Genomic DNA, 23,990 nt, shown 5'->3' with positions numbered 1-23,990 from the left:
GGAGCTGCTGAGTGGGGTCAATATATTTACAATGAAATTGCAAATATAAAACTTAAGCTGAAGGAATCTTACAGGAGACAAGAATCCCAAGAAGAACTAAAAGCCATAAAGGAAATTGAAAAAAACAAAATACTTCTTCTCTTATGTCAAATCTAAGGGAAAAACAACATCTAGTATTGGGCCCTTGCTTAGGCGGGATGGGACATACACAGATGACAGCCAAAAAATGAGCGAGATACTAAAGTCCCAATATGACTCAGTGTTCAGCGATCCGCTGCCCAGACTAAGGGTCAACAATCCAAATGAATTCTTTATGAACGAAACCCAAAATTTGGTCATCTCAAAATTCTTGGATATTATCCTAACTCCACAAGACTTTGAAAAGGCGCTCTGTCCCAGGTCCAGACTCGTGGAACTCCGTGTTCATCAAGAATTGCAAGAAGCCCCTATCGCGTACCTTCAGCATTTTATGGAGAGGATGCATGGACACAGGGGTCATCCCACACACACTAAAAAGAACAGACATAACCCCACTCCACAAAGGTGGCAGTAAAGCAATTGCAAAGAACTACAGACCGATAGCACTAACATTCCATATCATAAAAATCAGTTACACAACCCAGGGGAACATGGGTTTAAAACAGGTCACTCCTGTCTGTCCCAGCTACTGGACCGCTATGACAAGGTCCTGGATGCTGTTGAGGATAAACAAAATACAGGTGTAGTATACAATGAGTTTGCAAAAGCCTTCAATAAGTATGACCATGGTGTAATAGCACACAAAATGCATGGAAAAGTTGGTAGATTGATCTATAACTTCCTGACAAAGAGAACAAAGAGTAATAGTAAACAGAGTAAAGTCCCAGGTATCCACGGTGAAAGCTCTGTTCACAAGGCACAGTACTCGCTCCCATTCTATTCTTCATCCTCATTTCTGACATAGACAGAGATGTAAGCCGTGTCTTCCTTTGCGGTTGACACACGGATTGCCTTGGCAGTGACCTCCATTGAAGACACTGCAAAACTCCAAGCGAACATCAACCAAATCTTCAAATGGGCCACTCAAAACGATATGAAGTTCAACGAGGAGAAATTTCAACTACTCAGATATGGGAAACTTGAGGAAATTAAAAATGTATCAGGGTATACCACATATTCTAACCATACAGTAGAGCGAAAAAGAAATGTTTACCTGGAGTTTACCTGGAGAGAGTTCCGGGGGTCAACGCCCCCATGGCCCGGTCTGTGACCAGGCCTCATGGTGGATTAGAGCCTGATCAACCAGGCTGTTACTGCTGGCTGCACGCAATCCAACGTACGAGCCACAGCCTGGCTGGTCAGGTGCCGACTTTAGGTGCTTGTCCAGTGCCTGCTTGAAGACAGCCAGGGGTCTATTGGTATTCCCTCTTATGTATGCTGGGAGCCAGTTGAACAGTCTTGGGCCCCTGACACTTATTGTGTTGTCTCTTAACGTGCTAGTGACACCCCTGCTTTTCATTGGGGGGATGGTGCATCGTCTGCCGAGTCTTTTGCTTTTGTAGAGATTGATTTTCGTGTGCAAGTTCGGTACTAGTCCCTCTAGGGTTTTCCAGGTGTATATAATCATGTATCTCTCCCGCCTGCATTCCAGGGAGTACAGGTTCAGGAACTTCAAGCAATGCCAGTAATTGAGATGTTTTATCTCCGTTATGCGCGCCGTGAAGGTTCTCTGTACATTTTCTAGGTCAGCAATTTCACCTGCCTTGAAATTCTCTGTACATTTTCTAGGTCAGCAATTTCACCTGCCTTGAAAGGTGCTGTTAGTGTACAGCAATATTGCAGCCTAGATAGAACAAGCGACCTGAAGAGTGTCATCATGGGCTTGGCATCCCTAGTTTTGAAGGTTCCCATTATCCATCCTGTCATTTTTCTAGCAGATGCGATTGATACAATGTTATGGTCCTTGGAGTGAGATCCTCCAACATGATCACTCACAGGTCTTTGACGTTAGTTTTTCGCTCTATTTTGTGGCTGGAATTTGTATTATACTCTGATGAAGTTTTAATTTCCTCATGTTTACCATGAGGAAATTACCGTTGAACTTCATATTGTTTTCTGCAACCCACTGAAAGATTTGGTTGATGTCTTCCTGGAGCCTTGCAGTGTCTGCAATGGAAGACACTGTCATGCAGATTCGGGTGTCATCTGCAAAGGAAGACACAGTGCTGTGGCTGACATCCTTGTCTATGTGAGATATGAGGATGAGAAACAAGATGGGAGCGAGTACTGTGCCTTGCGGAACAGAACTTTTCGCCGTAGCCACCTCAAACTTTACTCTGTTGACTGCTACTCTTTGTGTTCTGTTTGTGAGGAAATTATAGATCCATCTACCAACTTTTCCTGTTATTCCTTTAGCACGCATTTTGTGGCTATTACGCCATGGTCACACTTGTCGAAGGCTTTTGCAAAGTCTGTATATATTACACCTGCATTCTTTTTGTCTTCTAGTGCATCTAGGACCTTGTCGTAGTGATCCAGTAGTTGGGACAGACAGGAGCGACTTGCTCTAAATCCATGTTGCCCTGGGTTGTGTAATTGATGAGTATCTAGATGGGTGGCAATCTTGCTTCTTAGGACCCTTTCAAAGATTTTTATGATATGGGATGTTAGCGCTATCGGTCTGTAGTTCTTTGCTATTGCTTTACTACATCCTTTGTGGAGTGGGACTATGTCTGTTGTTTTTAGTAACTGTGGGACGACCCCAGTGTCCATGCTCTCTCTCCATAGGATGTTAAAAGCACGTAATAGAGGCTTCTTGCAGTTCTTGATGAACACGGAGTTCCATGAGTCTGGCCCTTGGGCAGAGTGCATGGGCATGTCATTTATCGCCTGTTCGAAGTCATTTGGCGTCAGGATAACATCAGATAGGCTTGTGTTTACCAAATTCTGTGGCTCTCTCATAAAAAAATTTATTTAGATCTTCGACTCTCAGTCTTGTTAGCGGCTTGCTAAAAACTGAGTCATATTGGGACTTGAGTAGCTCACTCATTTCCTTGCTGTCATCTGTGTAGGACCCATCTTGTTTAAGTAGAGGCCCAATACTGGATGTTCTCGACTTTGATTTGGCATAAGAAAAGAAATACTTTGGGTTTCTTTCGATTTCATTTATGGCTTTTAGTTCTTCCCACGATTCCTGACTCCTAAAAGATTCCTTTTGCTTTAGTTCGATGTTTGCTATTTCTCTGACCAGTGTCTCCCTAAGCATTACAGATATATTGGCCTCTTTTAGCTGCTCTGTTATTCTTTTCCGTCGGCTGTAAAGGAAGCGCCTGTCTCTTTCTATTTTACATCTCCTCCTTTTTCTTAAAGGAATATGCCTTGAGCATATATCGAGTGCCACAGAGTTAATCTGTTCTAGTCATAAGTTGGGGTCTGTGTTGCTTAGTATATCGTCCCAGCTTATATCGTTTAGGACTTGGTTTACTTGGTCTCACTTTATGTTCTTGTTATTGAAGTTGAATTTGGTGACGGCTCCCTCGTGACTGATCCCATTTTGTCGGTCTGGGGCTCCGTGCGCACATGTCTGAACCTCGATTATGTTGTGACCCGAGTATATTGTAATGTGAAGAACCTGGGAGTGATAATGTCAGAGGATCTCGCCTTCAAAGACCACAACAATGTATCTACCTCATCTGCAAGGAAAATGATAGGATGGATAATGAGAACCTTCAAAACTAGGGATGCCAAGTCCATAATGATCATCTTGAAATCACTTGTTCTCTCTAGGTGGTTGGAATACTGTTGTACACTAACTGCCCCCTTCAAGGCAGACATTGCAGACTTGGAGAGTGTACAAAGAACTTTCATGGCACACACAAGTACGATAAGGCACCTAAATTACTGGGAACGATTGAAGTCCCTTGATTTGTATTCCCTGGAACGCAGTCGAGAGAGATACATGATAATATACAATTGGAAGGTCCTGGAGGGATTAGTACCAAAGTTGCAAACGAAAATTACTCCGTACAAAAGCAAAAGACTCGGTAGAAGATGCAACATTCCCCCGATGAAAAGCAGGGGCGCCACGAGTACAGAGAGACAACACAATAAGTGTCCGGGGCCCAAGACTCTTCAGTTGCCTCCCAGCATACATAAGGGGGATTACCAATAGACCCCTGACTCTCTTCGAGAAGGCACTGTACAGGCACCTGAAGTCAATACCTGACCAACCGGGCTGTGGTTCTTAGGTCAGTTTGCATACGCTACCAGCAGTAACAGCCTGGTTGATCAGACCCTGATCCACCATGAGGCCTGGTCTCAGACCGGGCCGCGGGGGCGGTGACTCCTGAAACCCTCTCCAGGTAAACTCGAGAATCCTAGCAACTGTAGCAAAACACACTAATGGTTCAAGAGCTGTAGATCAACTCCTTTATGTAGCAGAGGCACTGTGGATCAGTACATTCAAGAGGACCAGAAGCTGAGACTCGACTCAGTCAAACATTTCGAAAATATAAAACCAGTCAGGATAAAAATAAGTTTAGTAAAAGGACACAAGTGCAACTAATGTGACATTTATTGTGGCAACGTTTCGCTCTCCAGGAGCTTTATCAAGCCATTACAAACAATACATGGACACAGAGGGTATATAAAGGCTCAGAGTGAGGTGTAATACTAGTGAGGTACCATTTCGATGTTCACTAGTGGTTCACCGCGGCCTGGTCACAGACCGGGCCGCGGGGGCGTTGACCTCCGGAACTCTCTCCAGGTAAACTTCAGGTCTCCAGGTAAACTGTATACTGTAAATAATTACTGTACTGTATACTGTACATAGTGTACTGTATACTGTACATAATCAGTGTACTGTACATAATCACTGTACTGTATACTGTACATTATGTACAATGTACAGTATACAGTACAGTGATGTACAGTGTACAGTATACAGTACAGTGATTATGTACAGTGTACAGTATACAGTACAGTGATTATGTACAGTGTACAGTATACAGTACAGTGATTATGTACAATCACTGTACTGTATACTGTACACTGTACATAATCACTGTACTGTATACTGTACACTGTACATAATCACTGTACTGTATACTGTACACTGTACATAATCACTGTACTGTATACTGTACACTGTACATAATCACTGTACTGTATACTGTACACTGTACATAATCACTGTACTGTATACTGTACACTGTACATAATCACTGTACTGTATACTGTACACTGTACATAATCACTGTACTGTATACTGTACACTGTACATAATCACTGTACTGTATACTGTACACTGCACATAATCACTGTACTGTATACTGTACACTGTACATAATCACTGTACTGTATACTGTACACTGTACATAATCACTGTACTGCATACTGTACACTGTACATAATCACTGTACTGTATACTGTACACTGTACATAATCACTGTACTGTATACTGTACACTGTACATAATCACTGTACTGTATACTGTACACTGTACATAATCACTGTACTGTATACTGTACACTGTACATAATCACTGTACTGTATACTGTACACTGTACATAATCACTGTACTGTATACTGTACACTGTACATAATCACTGTACTGTATACTGTACACTGTACATAATCACTGTACTGTACACTGTACATAATCACTGTACTGTATACTGTACACTGTACATAATCACTGTACTGTATACTGTACACTGTACATAATCACTGTACTGTACACTACATAATCAGTGTACTGTATACTGTACATAATCACTGTACTGTGTACTGTACATAATCAGTGTACTGTACACTGTACATAATCAGTGTACTGTACACTGTATATAATCAGTGTACTGTACATAATCAGTGTACTGTACACTGTACATAATCAGTGTACTGTACACTGTACATAATCAGTGTACTGTACACTGTACATAATCAGTGTACTGTACACTGTACATAATCAGTGTACTGTACACTGTACATAATCACTGTACTGTATACTGTACATAATCAGTGTACTGTACACTGTACATAATCAGTGTACTGTACACTGTACATAATCACTGTACTGTACACTGTACATAATCAGTGTACTGTACACTGTACATAATCACTGTACTGTACATAATCAGTGTACTGTACACTGTACATAGTGTACTGTACACTGTAGATAATCAGTGTACTGTACACTGTACATAGTGTACTGTACACTGTACATAATCAGTGTACTGTACACTATATAATCAGTGTACTGTACATAATCAGTGTACTGTACATAATCAGTGTACTGTACATAATCAGTATACACCTGGAAAATCCTAGAGGGACTAGTACCGAACTTGCACACGAAAATCACTCACTACGAAAGCAAAAGACTTGGCAGACGATACAACATCCCCCCAATGAAAAGCAGAGGTGTCACTAGCACGTTAAGAGACCATACAATAAGTGTCAGGGGCCCGAGACTGTTCAACTGCCTCCCAGCATACATAAGGGGGATTACCAACAGTGTACTGTACACTGTACATAGCCTGGTTGATCAGTGTACTGTACAGACCGGGCCGCGGGGGCGTTGTACATAATCAGTGTACTGTATACTGTACATAGTGTACTGTACACTGTACATAATCAGTGTACTGTATATTGTACATAATCAGTGTACTGTACACTGTACATAATCAGTGTACTGTACATAATCAGTGTTCTGTATACTGTACATAATCACTGTACTGTACATAGTGTACTGTACACTGTACATAATCAGTGTACTGTATATTGTACATAATCAGTGTACTGTACACTGTACATAATCAGTGTACTGTACATAATCAGTGTTCTGTATACTGTACATAATCACTGTACTGTACACTGTACATAATCAGTGTACTGTATACTGTACATAATCAGTGTACTGTACATAATCAGTGTACTGTACACTGTACATAATCACTGTACTGTATACTGTACATAATCAGTGTACTGTACACTGTACATAGTGTACTGTATACTGTACATAATCAGTGTACTGTACACTGTACATAATCAGTGTACTGTACATAATCAGTGTACTGTACACTGTACATAATCAGTGTACTGTACATAATCAGTGTACTGTACACTGTACATAATCAGTGTACTGTACATAATCAGTGTACTGTATATAATCAGTGTACTGTACATAATCAGTGTACTGTATATAATCAGTGTACTGTACATAATCAGTGTACTGTACACTGTACATAATCAGTGTACTGTAGATAATCAGTGTACTGTACACTGTACATAATCTTACATTTTTGTGCATCAAAAGTCATGTCTTTCAATGACAATTTAATATCTATATTTTTAATACTTATAATTTTAACATTTATATTTTTCAAAATTTCTTGCAGGAAAGTATGGTACCCACCTGAACGTGTACTCGTGGTCTGATCAACGTCTTCTGCAGCGCATTGACCTGGGCATCGAGGGCATCATGCCCCTGGAAATTCGTTTTCTTCACAATCCCCTTGCTACTCAGGGCTTTGTGGGTTGTGCCTTATATGCTAATGTATTTAGGTAAGATAAAATAAGCTTATTCACAAAATAATAAACTGTCCCGCCAGTAATATAGATTTATACCAGGGTTCTGGTGGATGGTACGTTAATAATAAATTATGTAGATTTAACCTAGGATAATACAACACAGTTGAATAGTGTGACTTGTTTCCATTCTTAGTGGTATGATTTTTTAAATAAACTTTAATTTTACTGTATTTTGGTACTTTTTTACAGACTAGTTTCTAAACTAATTTCCTGAGTCAGATGTTTGAATGTTGGAATATCTTTGTGGATAAATTATTGGATAACTCGACTTAAATGTATCACCTCGTGAAAATAAAAATATAGTTAGTCTAACTGGAGAGTGTTCTGGGGGTCAACGCTCCCGCGACAGGTTCCAGACCAAGACTTCCAGTGAATAAAACATACAAATTGGAACTTATGTCGTCCAGTTACAATCTCAACTTTCCTTATGCACGTTGTGGGGAAAGGAAAAAAATTGACAACAATTATAGGTTCTCAATTTGAGGGATACTTAATAAAAATTATTTTAGAATTGAGTAATATCAGTTTAAGATTGAAAATGTATGGTGAGGGAATACAGGCAACACCTCAGAGTTTAAATTAGCTTAATAACCACCGTAATACTGCTGTGAGGAATCGAAGTGAGAGTATGAGAATTAATTACAGTCTGTCCTGAAGGGACGTATGTATAATCGGTTGTCACTCCACTATATCCTTCATTGTCATAATCTGGACACATCCCCACATCACTGATGGACTGATAACTAATTAATAGAAGGAATGTAGATCCCCTGGTGTGTAATAACACCATGGTGCTCAGAGACCATGAAGCTGTGTTCCAAGGTGCTCAGAGACCTTGAAGCTATGTTCCAAGGTGCTCAGAGAGCTTGAATCTATGTTCCAAGGTGCTCAGAGAGCTTGAATCTATGTTCCAAGGTGCTCAGAGAGCTTGAAGCTATGTTCCAAGGAACCATATATTATATATATATATATATATATATATATATATATATATATATATATATATATATATATATATATATATATATATATATATATATATATATATATATATATATGTGTGTGTGTGTGTGTGTATTTAACTGCACTGACATTCACTGGTGAACAGCTGTCCTATCCCACAATAAACACAGATTAATAACACTGTTCAAATTAAAGGTTAAAGGCTATGAAGGTTAAAGGGCAGGAACATGCAAACTTCCCTATGCTCACCTTATTTACAGGCCATGTCCTGCCTACAGAATTATCTACCAGGTTTTTCCATTGAAATCTATCCCACATGAGGCCCCACATAAATGGTGTTGATCCAGTCATGGTTCACTGCCCAGTCCCCCAAAACCATCCTTGGCACCCCGTGGGTACTGCATGAGTGGGTGTGGGTGCCCCTGGATACACTTGGGTACTCGTGGGTATCGTGTGGGTGAGCTGCCTCTGAATCCTAGCTCCAGGTTACGATCAATTACAGAACATTGGCTCCTATGTCCATTATCTTCTGTTTTCCCTTGAGAAAGTAAGATTTAAATCAGTATGAAGATACAGTATCTGCGAGGAAATTTGGTCGTAGTGGGAGCACAGTATGAAATGAATTTTTTAGTAGAGCTGGATGAACAGATTTATTAGAGGAAACGTTTAGCCACGAGTAGCTAATCTAAAGTCTGATTATTGTCAATGATTTTTGTTTCATTTTATAGATTTTACCAAAAGGATGATGGAAGTTATGCAGCCGAGAAGGTGATCAGTATTCCACCCAAGAAGGTTGAGGGATGGACTTTGTCTGAGATGCCAGGTAAGTTGTTCCAGCCAACAAGGTTGAGGGATGAACTTCTTTTAAGATGTCAGGTAAGTTGTTCCAGCCAACAAGGTTGAGGGATGAACTTTGTCTAAGATGTCAGGTAAGTTGTTCCAGCCAACAAGGTTGAGGGATGGACTTCGTTTAAGATGTCAGGTAAGTTGTTCCAGCCAACAAGGTTGAGGGATGAACTTCGTCTAAGATGTCAGGTAAGTTGTTCCAGCCAACAAGGTTGAGGGATGAACTTCGTCTAAGATGTCAGGTAAGTTGTAATATAACAGTGCCTTATCTACCTTATCTTACCCTCTAATAAAACTTGTATTAGTTTTCAATTTATTTTTTTTCAATATAGTCTACTAGCAAATATCACAGAGTACATTATATTTTAATCAGCCCTTCTAACCACGGAACGGGTAAGGTTTGAATCTATGGCAAGTGAGGCCTACAATTCACAGCCCTTGTAATAAAAAAGTGGGATTTTATGTTCATTTGTAAGCATATTTATATACTTATATTAATTCGGTTGGATTGTTATATGTTAACAAAATTTAACCAATTATAGCATACTATATAATAACACAATTAAATGAAATACTGTAATACAGAAAGGTGATTAAAATTTTTCATGCGCAAACAGAAAACAGAACTCTGAAATACAATGTAAAATAATCAGGTTAACATTTTAACCCTTTCACGGGTGAGAGCCCAAACTGAAAGCCTCTTCGGCATCAGCATTTAAAAAAAAAAAATCTAAAGTGGGAATATTTTTATGGTAACAAAATACCAAAATATGATGTAATAACTACAGAAATACGAAGGCATGAAGTTGGAGGTCGAGACTGCCATTGTTCTCCCTTTCCATAAACCAGGTACTAAAGGACATGATGCCTCCCACTATCGTCTCATTGTTCTTACCAGTGCAGTTTGCAAGGTGATGGAACGTCTGGTAAATAGACGTTTAATGTGGTATTTAGAGACGCATGACATTCTCCCCACTAGTTAGTATGGCTTTTGTAAGGGCCGTTCTACCATAGACCCCTTACTACGCTTGGATACGTATGTTCGTAATGCCTTCGTGAATAACCACTCAATTATTGCCATAATTTTTGACCTTGAGAAGGCATATGACACAACTTGGAGGTATATTTTGGCCCAAGCCCACTCCTTAGTCCTCCGAGGCAATCTACCACCCTTCCTTAAGAACTTAACTGACAGACATTTGTGTTCGGCTTAATAATATGCTCTCCCCGGACTTTATCCAAGCTGAAGGTGTCCCCCAGGGATGTGCTCTGACCACAACACTTTTTCTCAATATTTGGTCATCACTCTGTTGATGACTTTGCTATAGCTTGTGCAGGTGCTGACTGTCATCTCATTGCAGTTTCTCTCCAGCATGTGGTCATCGGTGTTTCCAATTGGGCCACCACGCATGGGTTTAAATTTTCCAGTACTAAAACTCACCAAATTACTTTCTCTAGACGTTCTGTCATCTCTGATCATCCATTGTATCTCTATGGCTCACGTATCCCAGAACGTGTTACGGTCACGTTTCTAGGCCTTCTGTTTGACCGTAGGTTATCCTGGAAACCTCACATTACATCTCTGAAGGCAACTTGTCACAGCAGGCTGAACCTTCTTAAAACCCTCACTCGTCTTTCATGGGCGGATGATCGTAGAACTCTCCTTCGCCTACATTCAGCCCTAATTTTATCGAAACTCGATTATGGTGACCAAATCTATTAGGCAGTCTCTCCTGCTACTCTCTCTAGCCTTAATCCCATCCATCACCAGGGATTACGTCTATGCCTTGGTGCTTTTTGCTCTTCACCTCTTGAGAGTCTCTATGCAGAAGCAAATATTCCAACCTTGCCCGATCGCCATGATGCCAGTTGCCTTCGCTATTTTGTTCACTCTCATGATCTCCGCAATCCTTACATATATAGAATAGTCACTGATGTTAGTAGACATTCTTTATTTTTTCGTCACCCTTGTTTACTCCATCCCTTTTCTCTTTGCCTACATTCGCTCTTGTCTTCCCTTCAGTTACCACCTTTCTATGTTCATGTAGCATCTCGCTTTTCCCTACCTCCTTGGGAAGTTCCAGCTGTTTGTGTCTGTTCTTTCTTACTGCCATGCGCAAAAGCCCAACTGCCTACCATAGATCCTGCTCTCTCTTTCTTGACCACTTCTGCTCTCATTCTCATGCCATCACAGTGTACACAGATGGTTCTAAGTCTTCTGACGAAGTTGGATTCACAGCAGTGTTTCCGGACAGTGTCATACGAGGGCATTTACTATCCTCAGCTAGTATTTTTACTGCTGAATTGTATGCCATTCTTGCAGCACTTATCAGTATTGCATCTATGCCTGTGTCATCATTTGTAGTTGTTTCAAATTCCCTTAGTGCTTTACAGGCTATACGAAAATTTGATACACCTCACCCCCTAGTTCTCTGTATCGAACTTTGGTTATGCCGTATCTCTACCAAGCACAAAGATGTTTTTATTGGGTCCCTGGTCATGTTGATGTACAGGACAATGAACAGGCAGACACTGTTGCGCGGTCAGTGGTACATGACCTCCCAATTTCATATAGAGGTGTTTCACAGACTATTTTGCAGTAATTGCTACCCACCTTCACACCCGTTGGCAACAACATTGGTCTGATCTGCTCTATAACCAACTTCATTCTATTAAACCAAGTATAGGTTACTTGCCATCTTGTCATCAATGTCGAGGTTACGAGACTACTCTCTCCCGTTTTCGCATCGGCCACACTCGTCTTGCTCACGGGTATCTCGTGGAGAGGCGCCCTGCTCCCCTCTGTGAGAATTGTCAGGTTCCAGTATCTGTTAGCCACATTCTGTTGGACTGCCCTCTCTATCAACGAGCACACAGAATTTACTTCCAACATCGTCTCCTCTCTGCTGTCCTTTCTTTACCTTCCCTTCTTGCTGATGGACCCTCCTTTAATCCAGACTTTCTCATTGACTTTTTGACAGCAACTGATTTACTCCACAAACTCTGATGATGATACCTTTAGCACTCCCCTCAGCCCTTTCTACCTCAATCTCTTGCTACCCTCTACCCCCGCACTGTCCACTGTCTTGCTGTACTCCATAACCTACTAATCATCCCTCTCCCTCTTGCTACATGATACCCTCAAATCCTTCCCTGTCCTGCAGCATTGTGTAGCCCTTGTGGTTTAGTGCTTCTTTTTTATTATAATAATAATGGAGGTCGGGAAGCCCTGTACACAACGCCCCTCAAGGGAGGTTCTTTAATGCTGGTGAGGGGCTCTTGATCTAGAGAATTGGATCTGTGCTCCGGTTCCCTGAATTAAGCCTGAATACTTTCCATCCCCCCACGTGCTGTATAATCCTACGGGTTTAGCGCTCCCTGTGGAAAATATTTAATTTTCCGAAGCTATAGTGCCTAATAGGTGTTTAATGTGTTGATTTGAGTCAAAATGTATATGAAATTTGAATAGAACCAACAGTGTTCCCCCTGCGCCTGCGCGGATGTGCGAGGAGGGAGGTCGGCTGAGGGCATGCGAGAGGTGGGAGTGTTTTGAATGGAGTGAGGAGGCTGTGAAAACATGGGACCAGGAAATTGGCATTCACGGCGGCCTAAGGATTAATATAGGCCTCACTTCATAATAGGAAGTGTCGTAACTGTTCCTGGTGAAGAGCGAGGGAACGTGATTTACGGGAACACCGTAAAAGGGTGGTAAAATTAGTGAATAATGGTTCGACCGGGAGTGACTGGTGCGCGGCCATGGTGTGTGTCCAGGGGAAATACCCGTGAGTTAATCCTCACTCATTGGTCTCAGATGTTAATGGAGTGACCTCTAATGTGTATAATAATTATGAGACATTAAATCGTCTTGTGAATTGTAATGTAATCAGTGATAATAACACTAAGTTAAGGAATCGTTGAAGCGATACGAGCTGCCATTCCCAGAGTGTGTGTGCACATCTTTACCTCATTGTTCCTGTCTCGAGGATAGTGAAGTTTTTATGGAGTCATGACTTCTAAACCGGGACAAACCAACGGATACCTCGTCCTGCTGGAATAAGAACCGTGTCGGTGTAGCAGGACATCGAAATGAGATGGTGAATGGAGGAAATAAGGAGCATCAATCACCCACAGCTAAGTAACCTTTCTAGTTATAGCAGACTTATACTGGCCAGTTAGGTATGATGTAATTGGATAGGTTACGGGTGATCCAGCTACATCAAGTGACCACCAGAGAATACCTGGTAAGTGGTGGGATTATGTATAAGTGTTTTTCCTCGATTGATATATCCAAGTGTAACCTACCCCTCCCCCCCTTCATTCAGTTAAACTAATATAATCTATACAGTCCACAATTAATTAGTAGCGCCGTACTTGTGGGTGCTATCCAATTTATACTGGTTCCGGATAGATATGGATAAGATTGTGAGAGTCGAAGGAACCACCTGCCGTGACCAGGGTGGTTAAGTTTTCTCACATGTCTACACGGGGTGACTACGGTAAACAAGATGTTTGTCTCCCAATGAGATTACTTGTATGCATGTAATGTTGAGGTACGTACAGGTAAACACCCCTACAAAAATTTTCCACACTCCCCGTGATTATAATTATAATTATAACTTTACACAACGATGATTTTGCCCACCTTAAGACTGTCAGGCCAATTCCAGTGCTCAACTGACCCTTCGGTCAGATGACCAAAAGCTCCAGCTGCAGGTCATCATATGGCTAAGAAAAACTTGTCTTGGTTCCTGACAAATCTTTCCTAACCTACCGTTTTAAGTGCCTGAAAGTTGGTTATTTGGCCAGTTTTATACTATTTTCAACAAATTAAAAATTAAAAACAAGTTCAAAATAAACACTGTAGGTATTCCAGCCACTAACTAAACCAACCTTCCTTCCTTATAAATAATAATACTTCCTCGCCTATATAATATTTGTCTTCATTTTTTAATCAACCGTCACACAAAAATTCGTCAATTTTCCCTATTTTATGGCAACTAAAAACAAAAATGCTTGGTGATGATTTATACCATCTCAGTAGTTGAAGGTGACGTAGTAAAAAATACATTAAAAAGACCAGAAGGAGGGAGGGGAGAGGGGTTCAAAGTTCTTGCCCTTCCCCAGAAAAATCGCCCGGACTCGACAATTTCTGTCACTTTGACTTCTATTTCTGGCCACTTCCGGTCTGAAACCGACCAAGGTTTTTATTTCATTATGTCTTCTGGCCTATTCATTAACACCAAGAAAGAGCTAATAGAACCATGAAAACCCCACTAGAAAACACCCCAAAGTCGCTATTTTTACCTAGGTACATGGTGAGAGGTTAGTTGTTCCCATCATGTACTGAGGGGGGGGGGGGCAGGATCATTTTATATTATGCACAACCACCACGCAGATGCATCCTCTCCTCTCTAGGCCAAAATTTGTAACTCTCAGCAAATTTGAGAGTACTGTGAATTATACGTTGATCTATGGCAGCGATATCGATCCCCCTGATGTAGATCTACATGACCAACTGTGTGAGGGTTAAGTGTTAATGTTGCTGTTCTAACAGTCCTTAGCAAAATATATTTCCTTAGAAGCATAGACTGAGATATTAGTATTAGTATTTCTTGTATGTATGTATGTATGTATTCATTATATATATATATATATATATATATATATATATATATATATATATATATATATATATATATATATATATATATATGCATAAGCCACCAGATGCATCTTCCCAACAGTTCAAAGAACAGCTATCAAAAACTGACTCCTGTCTGGAAAACCTTCCAGCCTCATCCCCAAACATCTTGCTGCTTGGTGACCTCAGTCTAAGACATACAAAATGGAAGAATATAGCAAATAATGTAGTAGAAATAATCCCTGGAGGCAGCTCAGATGAAAAGTCACACAGGAGCTGCTAAATTTCTGCAATAAACACACCCTAAACCAGCAGATAGTGGAGCCAACAAGCCTGGAGAACACACTAGACTTTATTTTCACAAATAATGAGGACCTGGTAAGAAACATAATATCAAAAACAACAAATTCAGATCACAGTCTAATCGAAGTCCAGAGTTAACGCACCGGGGTCCTGATCAGCAAAATGCATACAGCATCGAGGGAGTCTTCACCAAATTCAACTTCAGTAACAAGAATATCAACTGGGACCAGGTAAACCATGTCCTAAATGAAACATGTTGGTAGCTAAGGTATGTCCAAATCATATTTTCCTAAGAAGTAAACTGGGGAGAGAGAGAGAGAGAGAGAGAGAGAGAGAGAGAGACCCTCCACAAGAGAAGGCGAAGAATTACTAAGCTCCTCAAGAATGCTAGATTATCTGAAAAAAAAGAAAAAAAAAACGATAGTGCTAACCCATACTGGAGTATGCAGCACCAGTTTGGAACCCACACCTGGTCAAGCACGTCAAGAAATTAGAGAAAGTACAAAGGTTTGCAACAAGACTAGTTCCGGAGCTCATGGGAATCTCCTACGAAGAAAGGTTGAGGAAAATCGGACTGACGACACTGGAGGACAGGAGGGTCAGGGGAGACATGATAACGACATACAAAATACTGCGTGGAATAGATTAGGTGGACAGGGACAAGATGTTCCAGAGAGGGGACACAGAAACAAAGGGTCACAATTGGAAGTTGAAGACTCAGACGAGTCAAAGGGATGTTAGGAAGTATTTCTTCAGTCACAGAGTTGTCAGGAAGTGGAGGCAGGATCCATACATAGCTTTAAGAAGAGGTATGATACACCTCATGGAGCAGGAAGAGTGACCTAATAGTGACCAGTGAAGAGGCGGGGCCAGGAGCTGTGAATCGACCCCTGCAACCACAACTAGGTGAGTACACACACACACATGCACACATGTGGTAATGCTTTATTTAGAGCTGTCAAAGTCAGGGTATTTTTCCAGAATGGTCTGTAATATACCACTGTGGATGAAATACTTTGACATATCTTGAACATTTCTGAGTGAGTTTCCTCTAAATTCATTAATTTTATCGCACTCCAGTACATAATGACGCAAGGTGTGACAATAGTCCATCTGGCAAAGTTTACATTTCGTTTGGTCTACATCTGGTGGTGGTGATTTAACCTGTGTAACCCAGCCGGAGCCGGGCGGTAGTGACATCCAAGAGTCTGCTTATTTTGTTGGATGCACCATAGACATGTGGCTCCTCCTGCATGACAGAATGATGATAGATGGCCTGACTGGTGTCAATCTCCCTGAGTCTTAAGTCAATAAAATTCAGTTGAAGTTCTTTTCGTATTATTGTTCTCAAACTGCTAACTGACAAGCCAAGATTGTAATCTACCCCCTTTTTGAAAGCATACAGCTTAGCCAATTCATCAGTTTTATCATGCATCTGAAGACCAATGTGAGATGGAATCCACAGCATGTGCACTCTGACTCCACTGTCCACAATCCTACCATACCTATGTCTGGCTTCTGACACAATGGATGCATGTTTGCTTATGGTAATGGTGCCAGACTTCATTTTGTTGTAACAAATGCACATTGGCATAGCTACCCTTTAACAATGATGACATTGATTCACCTATCTTTAATACAAATGACCCCTTGCCATTTATTGATGATTATAATTGTTTTGTGAAAACAGGCCTTCACTTTATTCATGTCAACGCAAGATCACTTTTTCCAAAATTGGCAGAGATTAGGATTCTAGCTAACAGAACTAGGACGTCAGTTATATCCATCTCTGAATCCTGGCTGGATGATACAGTGAGACTTTTCGAGAGTCTTGTCCGGACTTAAAAACAATTGCGAGACAATAATACTGGGAGACTTCAATATCTGTTTTCAACAGCAAAATAACGGGCTATGTAAAAGTTATAAGCAAATTCTGGATCTAAATAGTTACACTCAACTAATTAATACACCAACCCGGATAACACAGTTCTCAGCCACCCTAATTGATCACATACTTTGCAACCGCTCTGAGAACCTTAGTCAGTCAGGCGTCATTACCACAGGTCTTGGTGATCATTTCATCATTTGCTGTACCAGGAAAATCACTAGGGAACGGATAGGCCTACACAGGACAATAAAAATTAGGTTAACTAGAAACTATAGTAAAGAAACACTGGTAAACAGGCTACTCAACTGTGACTGGACAGTAATAACAAGTTGCACGGACGTAAATGATGCCTGTAAAAAATTCAAAACAATATTCACTACCAGCCTTGATAATATTGCACCAGTTGAAGAGGTTAGAATTAAACGAACAACCGAACCCTGGATTACTGAGATATTAGATAATATGAAATTCAGAGACCAACTGCTAAAAGGATTTAAGGCAGACAGGATATTGCAGCACTAAATGAATTCCAAAGGCTGAGGAACAATGTGCAGAGGCTTATAAAAGGAGCAAAGGCAAGGCACTATTGCACAAAAATCGAAGAGTACAAGAATAACTCTAGAAAGCTCTGGCAACAACTAAAACAGTTGGGGTATAGCCATGAACCCATAAACAGATCTAACATAGTACTAAGTATCGATAACGAGGTACGGTACGAAACAACTGAAGTGGTAGTGTTTTAATTCATACTACACATCTGTTGCATCAACACTAGTAAGTAAACTACCAGCTGCATCAAATACCTTTAATACAGACTCTGATAAGTTTAAAACATACTATACCAATAAAGGGGGTAACCCCAAACAGTTGTCAACTAGTAAGTGCATCTCATGACTTCGTGCAAAAAGAACTGAGCAGGTTAAACCAAACTTAGAGCACCGGCCCAGATAACATCCCGCCTAAGTTCTTAAAAGATAGTGCATCTGAATTGGCACTCCCTATTGCTCACATAGTAAATTTGTCCATAACCATTAATACCGTACCAGAAGGGTTTAAGGAGGCCAGAGTTACTCCTATCTTCAAGAAAAATAATAGGTCTGATGTCAGCAATTATAGGCCTGTTAGTATATTCAGTGTAATATCCAAAATTCTAGAGAGGGCGCTGAGAAGCCATCCTACAACATCCATTCTGGCAAGTTCACTAATGATTACATGTCGGTTAGCTACATCAAAAGCAGATTTAAGGTCAAGGAAGGTAGTGTATGAGCTGTCAGTGTGCAGGAGCGTGCAATGATGCACGCTCCTTCCATGCATGAAACATGCAACCGGATATACAAAAATTGTTTGATTCTATACATGAGACGATTAATTAAGAATCATTCTCTCGAATATTTTACACAAGCAGCTAGTAAGAGATATTGGATGAGATGCATTTTGTTAATTGGGATTTGGAATGGGAATGATGAGGCTGTTGGTCCAAGATTTAGGGAGCTCCCCAGTTGATAAATTAGACACATGTGCAACACTTGGGTATCTTTAATGAGGAAACGTTTTGCCACACAGTGGCTTCATCAGTGCATACAAAGGAGAATGGTGAAGAACAGGAGGAGTTTGAGGTAATCGGTCTCTCAGCCTTGAGTCGATGTAGTCAGTCCATCAGTCTTGAAAAGATTCTATATGGTCTGTAATATACCACTGTGGATAAAATACTTTGCCATTTCTTGAACATTTCTGAGTGAGTTGTCTCTAAATTCATTAATTTGATCGCACTCCAGTACATAATGGAGGGTGTGACAATAGTTCATGTAGCAGAGTTTGCATTTCGTTTTGTTTACATCTGCCAAAGATCGTTGTAACTCAGCTGGAGGCGGGCAGTAGTGACATCCAAGAGTTACTCAAATAGTTTAGATAATCAGTGCAAATTACTGGCCCTAAAATATGGAACTCACTACTTGGGGATGCAGAAAGTTCACTCTACCATCGTTTCGATTTTTTTAATACATCTCCTGAACCTTATATGATTATTGTATTGTTAATAACTATGTATTTACATTTATATTATCTATTGTAACTTGTTTACCAGACGTAATCAGTATCCATGTTCATGTATTACCGTCACCACCATTGTTCATCCAGCTTATTAACATAATCAAAACTGACATATCTCTTTAGATTGCTATGTTAAATATTATTATATATACTGACCATTCAAGTAGTCTAAACCTTACCTTTTTTTTTTTAATGTTAAGGCATATTATTAGACTGCCCAAATTACTTTACATAAGTAGTGGCTCTAACCCGCGCTACTTATTATTTTTGAAAATTATTTTTTTAATAAACTTCATTTTCATTTTTATTTTCAAGAATGAGATGGTGACCGGAAGAGCAAAGTGCTGGTAAAGAAAGTAAAGCGGACCATTATGTAGCATTGTGAATATTCTCAGTAAAGACAACCATCAGTGTGAAGGGGCACTTGTACTCTCTTATCTCCCCAGTAGTAGTACTTCTACTCTCTTCTGTCCTCAATAACAGTAGTACTTGTACTCTCTTATCTCCCCAGTAGTAGTACTTCTACTCTCTTCTGTCCTCAATAACAGTAGTGCTTGTACTCTCTTATCTCCCCAGTAGTAGTACTTCTACTCTCTTCTGTCCTCAATAACAGTAGTACTTGTACTCTCTTATCTCCCCAGTAGTAGTACTTCTACTCTCTTCTGTCCTCAATAACAGTAGTACTTGTACTCTATTATCTCCCCAGTAGTAGTACTTCTACTCTCTTCTGTCCTCAATAACAGTAGTGCTTGTACTCTCTTATCTCCCCAGTGTAGGACTTCTACTCTCTTCTGTCCTCAATAACAGTAGTACTTGTACTCTCTTATCTCCCCAGTAGTAGTACTTCTACTCTCTTCTGTCCTCAATAACAGTAGTGCTTGTACTCTCTTATCTCCCCAGTAGTAGTACTTCTACTCTCTTCTGTCCTCAATAACAGTAGTGCTTGTACTCTCTTATCTCCCCAGTAGTAGTACTTCTACTCTCTTCTGTCCTCAATAACAGTAGTGCTTGTACTCTCTTATCTCCCCAGTAGTAGTACTTCTACTCTCTTCTGTCCTCAATAACAGTAGTGCTTGTACTCTCTTATCTCCCCAGTAGTAGTACTTCTACTCTCTTCTGTCCTCAATAACAGTAGTACTTGTACTCTCTTATCTCCCCAGTAGTAGTACTTCTACTCTCTTCTGTCCTCAATAACAGTAGTACTTGTACTCTCTTATCTCCCCAGTAGTAGTACTTCTACTCTCTTCTGTCCTCAATAACAGTAGTACTTGTACTCTCTTATCTCCCCAGTAGTAGTACTTCTACTCTCTTCTGTCCTCAATAACAGTAGTGCTTGTACTCTCTTATCTCCCCAGTAGTAGTACTTCTACTCTCTTCTGTCCTCAATAACAGTAGTACTTGTACTCTCTTATCTCCCCGGTGGTAGTACTTCTACTCTCTTCTGTCCTCAATAACAGTAGTACTTGTACTCTATTATCTCCCCAGTAGTAGTACCTCTACTCTCTTCTGTCCTCAATAACAGTAGTACTTGTACTCTCTTATCTCACCAATAGTAGCAGTACTTGTACTCTCTTCTGTCCCCAATAGTATCAGTACTTGTACTCTCTTCTGTCCCCAATAGTAGCAGTTCTTGTACTCTCTTCTGTCCCCAATAGTAGCAGTACTTGTACTCTTTTCTTTCCCCAATAGTAGCAGTACTTGTACTCTTCTGTCCCCAATAGTAGCAGTACTTGTACTCTTCTGTCCCCAATAGTAGCAGTACTTGTACTCTTTTCTCTCCCCAATAGTAGCAGTACTTGTACTCTTCTGTCCCCAATAGTAGCAGTACTTGTACTCTTTTCTCTCCCCAATAGTAGTAGTACTTGTACTCTCTTCTCTCCCCAATAGTAGCAGTGCTTGTACTCTCTTCTCTCCCCAATAGTAGCAGTACTTGTACTCTCTTCTGCCCCTAATAGTAGCTGTACTTGTACTCTCTTCTGTCCCTAATAGTAGCAGTACTTGTACTCTCTTCTCTCCCCAATAGTAGCTGTACTTGTACTCTCTTCTGTCCCTAATAGTAGCAGTACTTGTACTCTCTTCTGTCCCTAATGGTAGCAGTACTTGTACTCTCTTCTGTCCCCAATAGTAGCAGTACTTGTACTCTCTTCTGTCCCTAATAGTAGCAGTATTTGTACTCTCTTCTGTCCCTAATGGTAGCAGTACTTGTACTCTCTTCTGTCCCCAATAGTAGCAGTACTTGTACTCTTCTGTCCCCAATAGTAGCAGTACTTGTACTCTCTTCTCTCCCCAGTAGTAACATTACTGGTCTTCCATGACTAATGATATAATCAGCCTACTACACTGAATGTTTTTATCAATGTGAATTTTTGTGATAAGTGTTAACGAAATTCCTATTTCTCTAGGCGTTATGACCGACATCCTGATATCCTTGGATGACCGGTTCCTATACTTCAGCAACTGGGCCCATGGAGATGTTCGCCAGTATGACATCAGTGATCCCGAACATCCTAAGATGGTGGGACAAATTTTCTTGGGCGGCTCTATTGTTAAGGGCGGCCCTGTGAAGGTCATCCATGATACAGAACTGACTGTAAGTATTGACTCTCAGAGTTATTTAAAAGTAATTGGTTTGTATACAGTGTTACCAGCACCACTGGTGTTCAATGTTGACAAGAATGTGATTATTCCTTCAGTGGTACCTACACTGGTACCTACAGTGGTACCTACATTAGTACCTATAGTAGTACCTACAGAGGGTAACCAGAAATTTTTCTGTTTTCTTCCAAGCTCCTCCAAGGTTCTTGTGTAATAACTTGAGAATGTCTCTTCTGATCGGCTTCAGACTTACAATATGGTGACAGGTGTGTCTGTTGGTTGACAAGTGTATGTGTTGATTGACAGGTGTGCCTGTTGATTGACAGGTGTGTCTGTTGATTGACAGATGTGTCTGTTGATTGACAGGTGTCTTGATTAACAGGTATGTCTGTTGGTTAACAGGTGTGTCTGTTGATTGACGGGTGTGAGTGTTGATTGACAGGTGTGTGTTGATTGACAGATGTGTCTGTTGATTGACAGGTGTCTTTTGATTGACAGGTATGTCTGTTAATTGACAGGTGTGTCTGTTGATTGACAGGTGTGTTGATTCATAGGTGTGTGTGTGTTGATTGATAGGTGTGTGCGTTGATTGACAGGTATGTGTGTTGATTGACAGATGTGTGTGTTGGTTGACAGGTGTATATGTTGACTGACAGGTGTGTCTACTGATTGACAGGTATATGTGTTGACTGACAGGTGTATCTGTTGATTGACATGTGTGTTGATTAATAGGTGTGTGTGTTGATTGACAGATGTGTGTGTTGGTTGACAGGTGTGTGTGTTGATTGATAGGTATATGTGTTGACTGACAGATGTGTCTATTGATTGACAGGTGTCTGTTGATTGACAGGTGTGTTGATTGACAGGTGTGTGTGTTGACTGACAGGTTCAGATTGTTGTTGGAATAAAGCAGGTGTCAGTTTATCAGTCGTACTCAGTTTTTTCCTTGTGTTAACTTCAGAATGTTTCTTTCCAATGGTTCATGTTAATGCATCTTGTAAGAGAAATATTCATGGTTGGTTTAGGCTGTGTAGGTGCGGCTGACACGCTCGGCGCGCCACAAAAAAAAATCGAAAAATTATGGAAATTGAGTTAATATATAGAGAAATAGCTTAACTCATTACCAGCACAACGGTACAACAACAACAGTCAAACAACTTACCAACTTTATTTTTGTTTGTAGAATAAAGATAAGATATTTAGAGAGAAGTGCTTCACCTAAATTACGTATTAGGACTGTTCTCTCAGTTATAAGTTTCCAAACAACCTTACATTGTGCCATTTAGGACACATTGTCTGCCAAATGTCATTTTCAGTAAACATTTTTTTTAGTTGTTTTTTTGGAAGTTGATATGTTAGCCAAGAAGAGTACTCAGAAGAAGAATGCAGAATATAACTTTGGTATATCTGTGTCTAGCATTAGGAATAATATTAGGATAGAAGTAAATAATGAAGATGATTGTTATAGGAATGCAGTTAGAAGCCTGAGTAGATCTATAACCCACTATGATAACATGAACGTAGATAAGTATGTTTATGGAGCAACTTGCAATGTGAACAGACTGACTGATGTTGTAGTGGCCAGGCTTAGGCTTGGTTACAAGTACTTCTGGCAGTTTGGGAGACACACAGATGATGATCAAACTAAATGTAAATTATGTAATCAGGCATATGGTCACTCTCTTGAACACTATGTGCTTAATTGTCCACTTATTGAGGAATACAGAGACAGACAGTATAATAACCTATGTGACATGTCAAGATATCTTATTAATGAAAATAAGATACCAGATATACTAAGCAGGTTTCCTAAATTTGCTTGTAACAGATAAGTGAACCATAGATATGTAGATATAACCCTTTTGGGGCCTAGTTCCTGGGCCTTTCGTGTATCCATATGCTCTTGTGCTACCGTCTACAGGATGGACATGAGGTGCACAATAAACTAGCCACTTCGGTGGCAAAATAAAAAATCTTGTTGATTTATTTACGATAAATTTCGTGAACTCTTCCTCGTGTACACCAAAAAATAAAAGAAATCGGACGATAGGGGGAAAAAGCTTGGTACCCTGCCCCTAAAACTGCCAAGTTAGTCGCTAAAAATTTGAGATTATTGGTTTTCCGCGCGACAACTGT

At 40.3% G+C, this 23,990-nt stretch overlaps 1 protein-coding gene across 1 annotated transcript in view; it reads left to right on the top strand.

Annotated features, from left to right (window-relative positions):
* LOC128688050 (methanethiol oxidase) overlaps window positions 1-23,990 on the top strand; it is a 183,983-nt gene that overhangs the window by 144,926 nt on the left and 15,067 nt on the right. The window contains exons 6-8 of the mRNA XM_070083799.1: window positions 7,377-7,542; window positions 9,261-9,355; window positions 21,662-21,849. Coding sequence (XP_069939900.1) covers window positions 7,377-7,542; window positions 9,261-9,355; window positions 21,662-21,849 — 449 coding nt within the window. The remainder of the gene's footprint in view (window positions 1-7,376; window positions 7,543-9,260; window positions 9,356-21,661; window positions 21,850-23,990) is intronic.

This window comes from Cherax quadricarinatus, chromosome 10, assembly GCF_038502225.1.
Source record: "Cherax quadricarinatus isolate ZL_2023a chromosome 10, ASM3850222v1, whole genome shotgun sequence".
Classification (NCBI taxonomy): domain Eukaryota; kingdom Metazoa; phylum Arthropoda; class Malacostraca; order Decapoda; family Parastacidae; genus Cherax; species Cherax quadricarinatus.
This window is presented reverse-complemented; position numbering and strand designations above follow the sequence as displayed.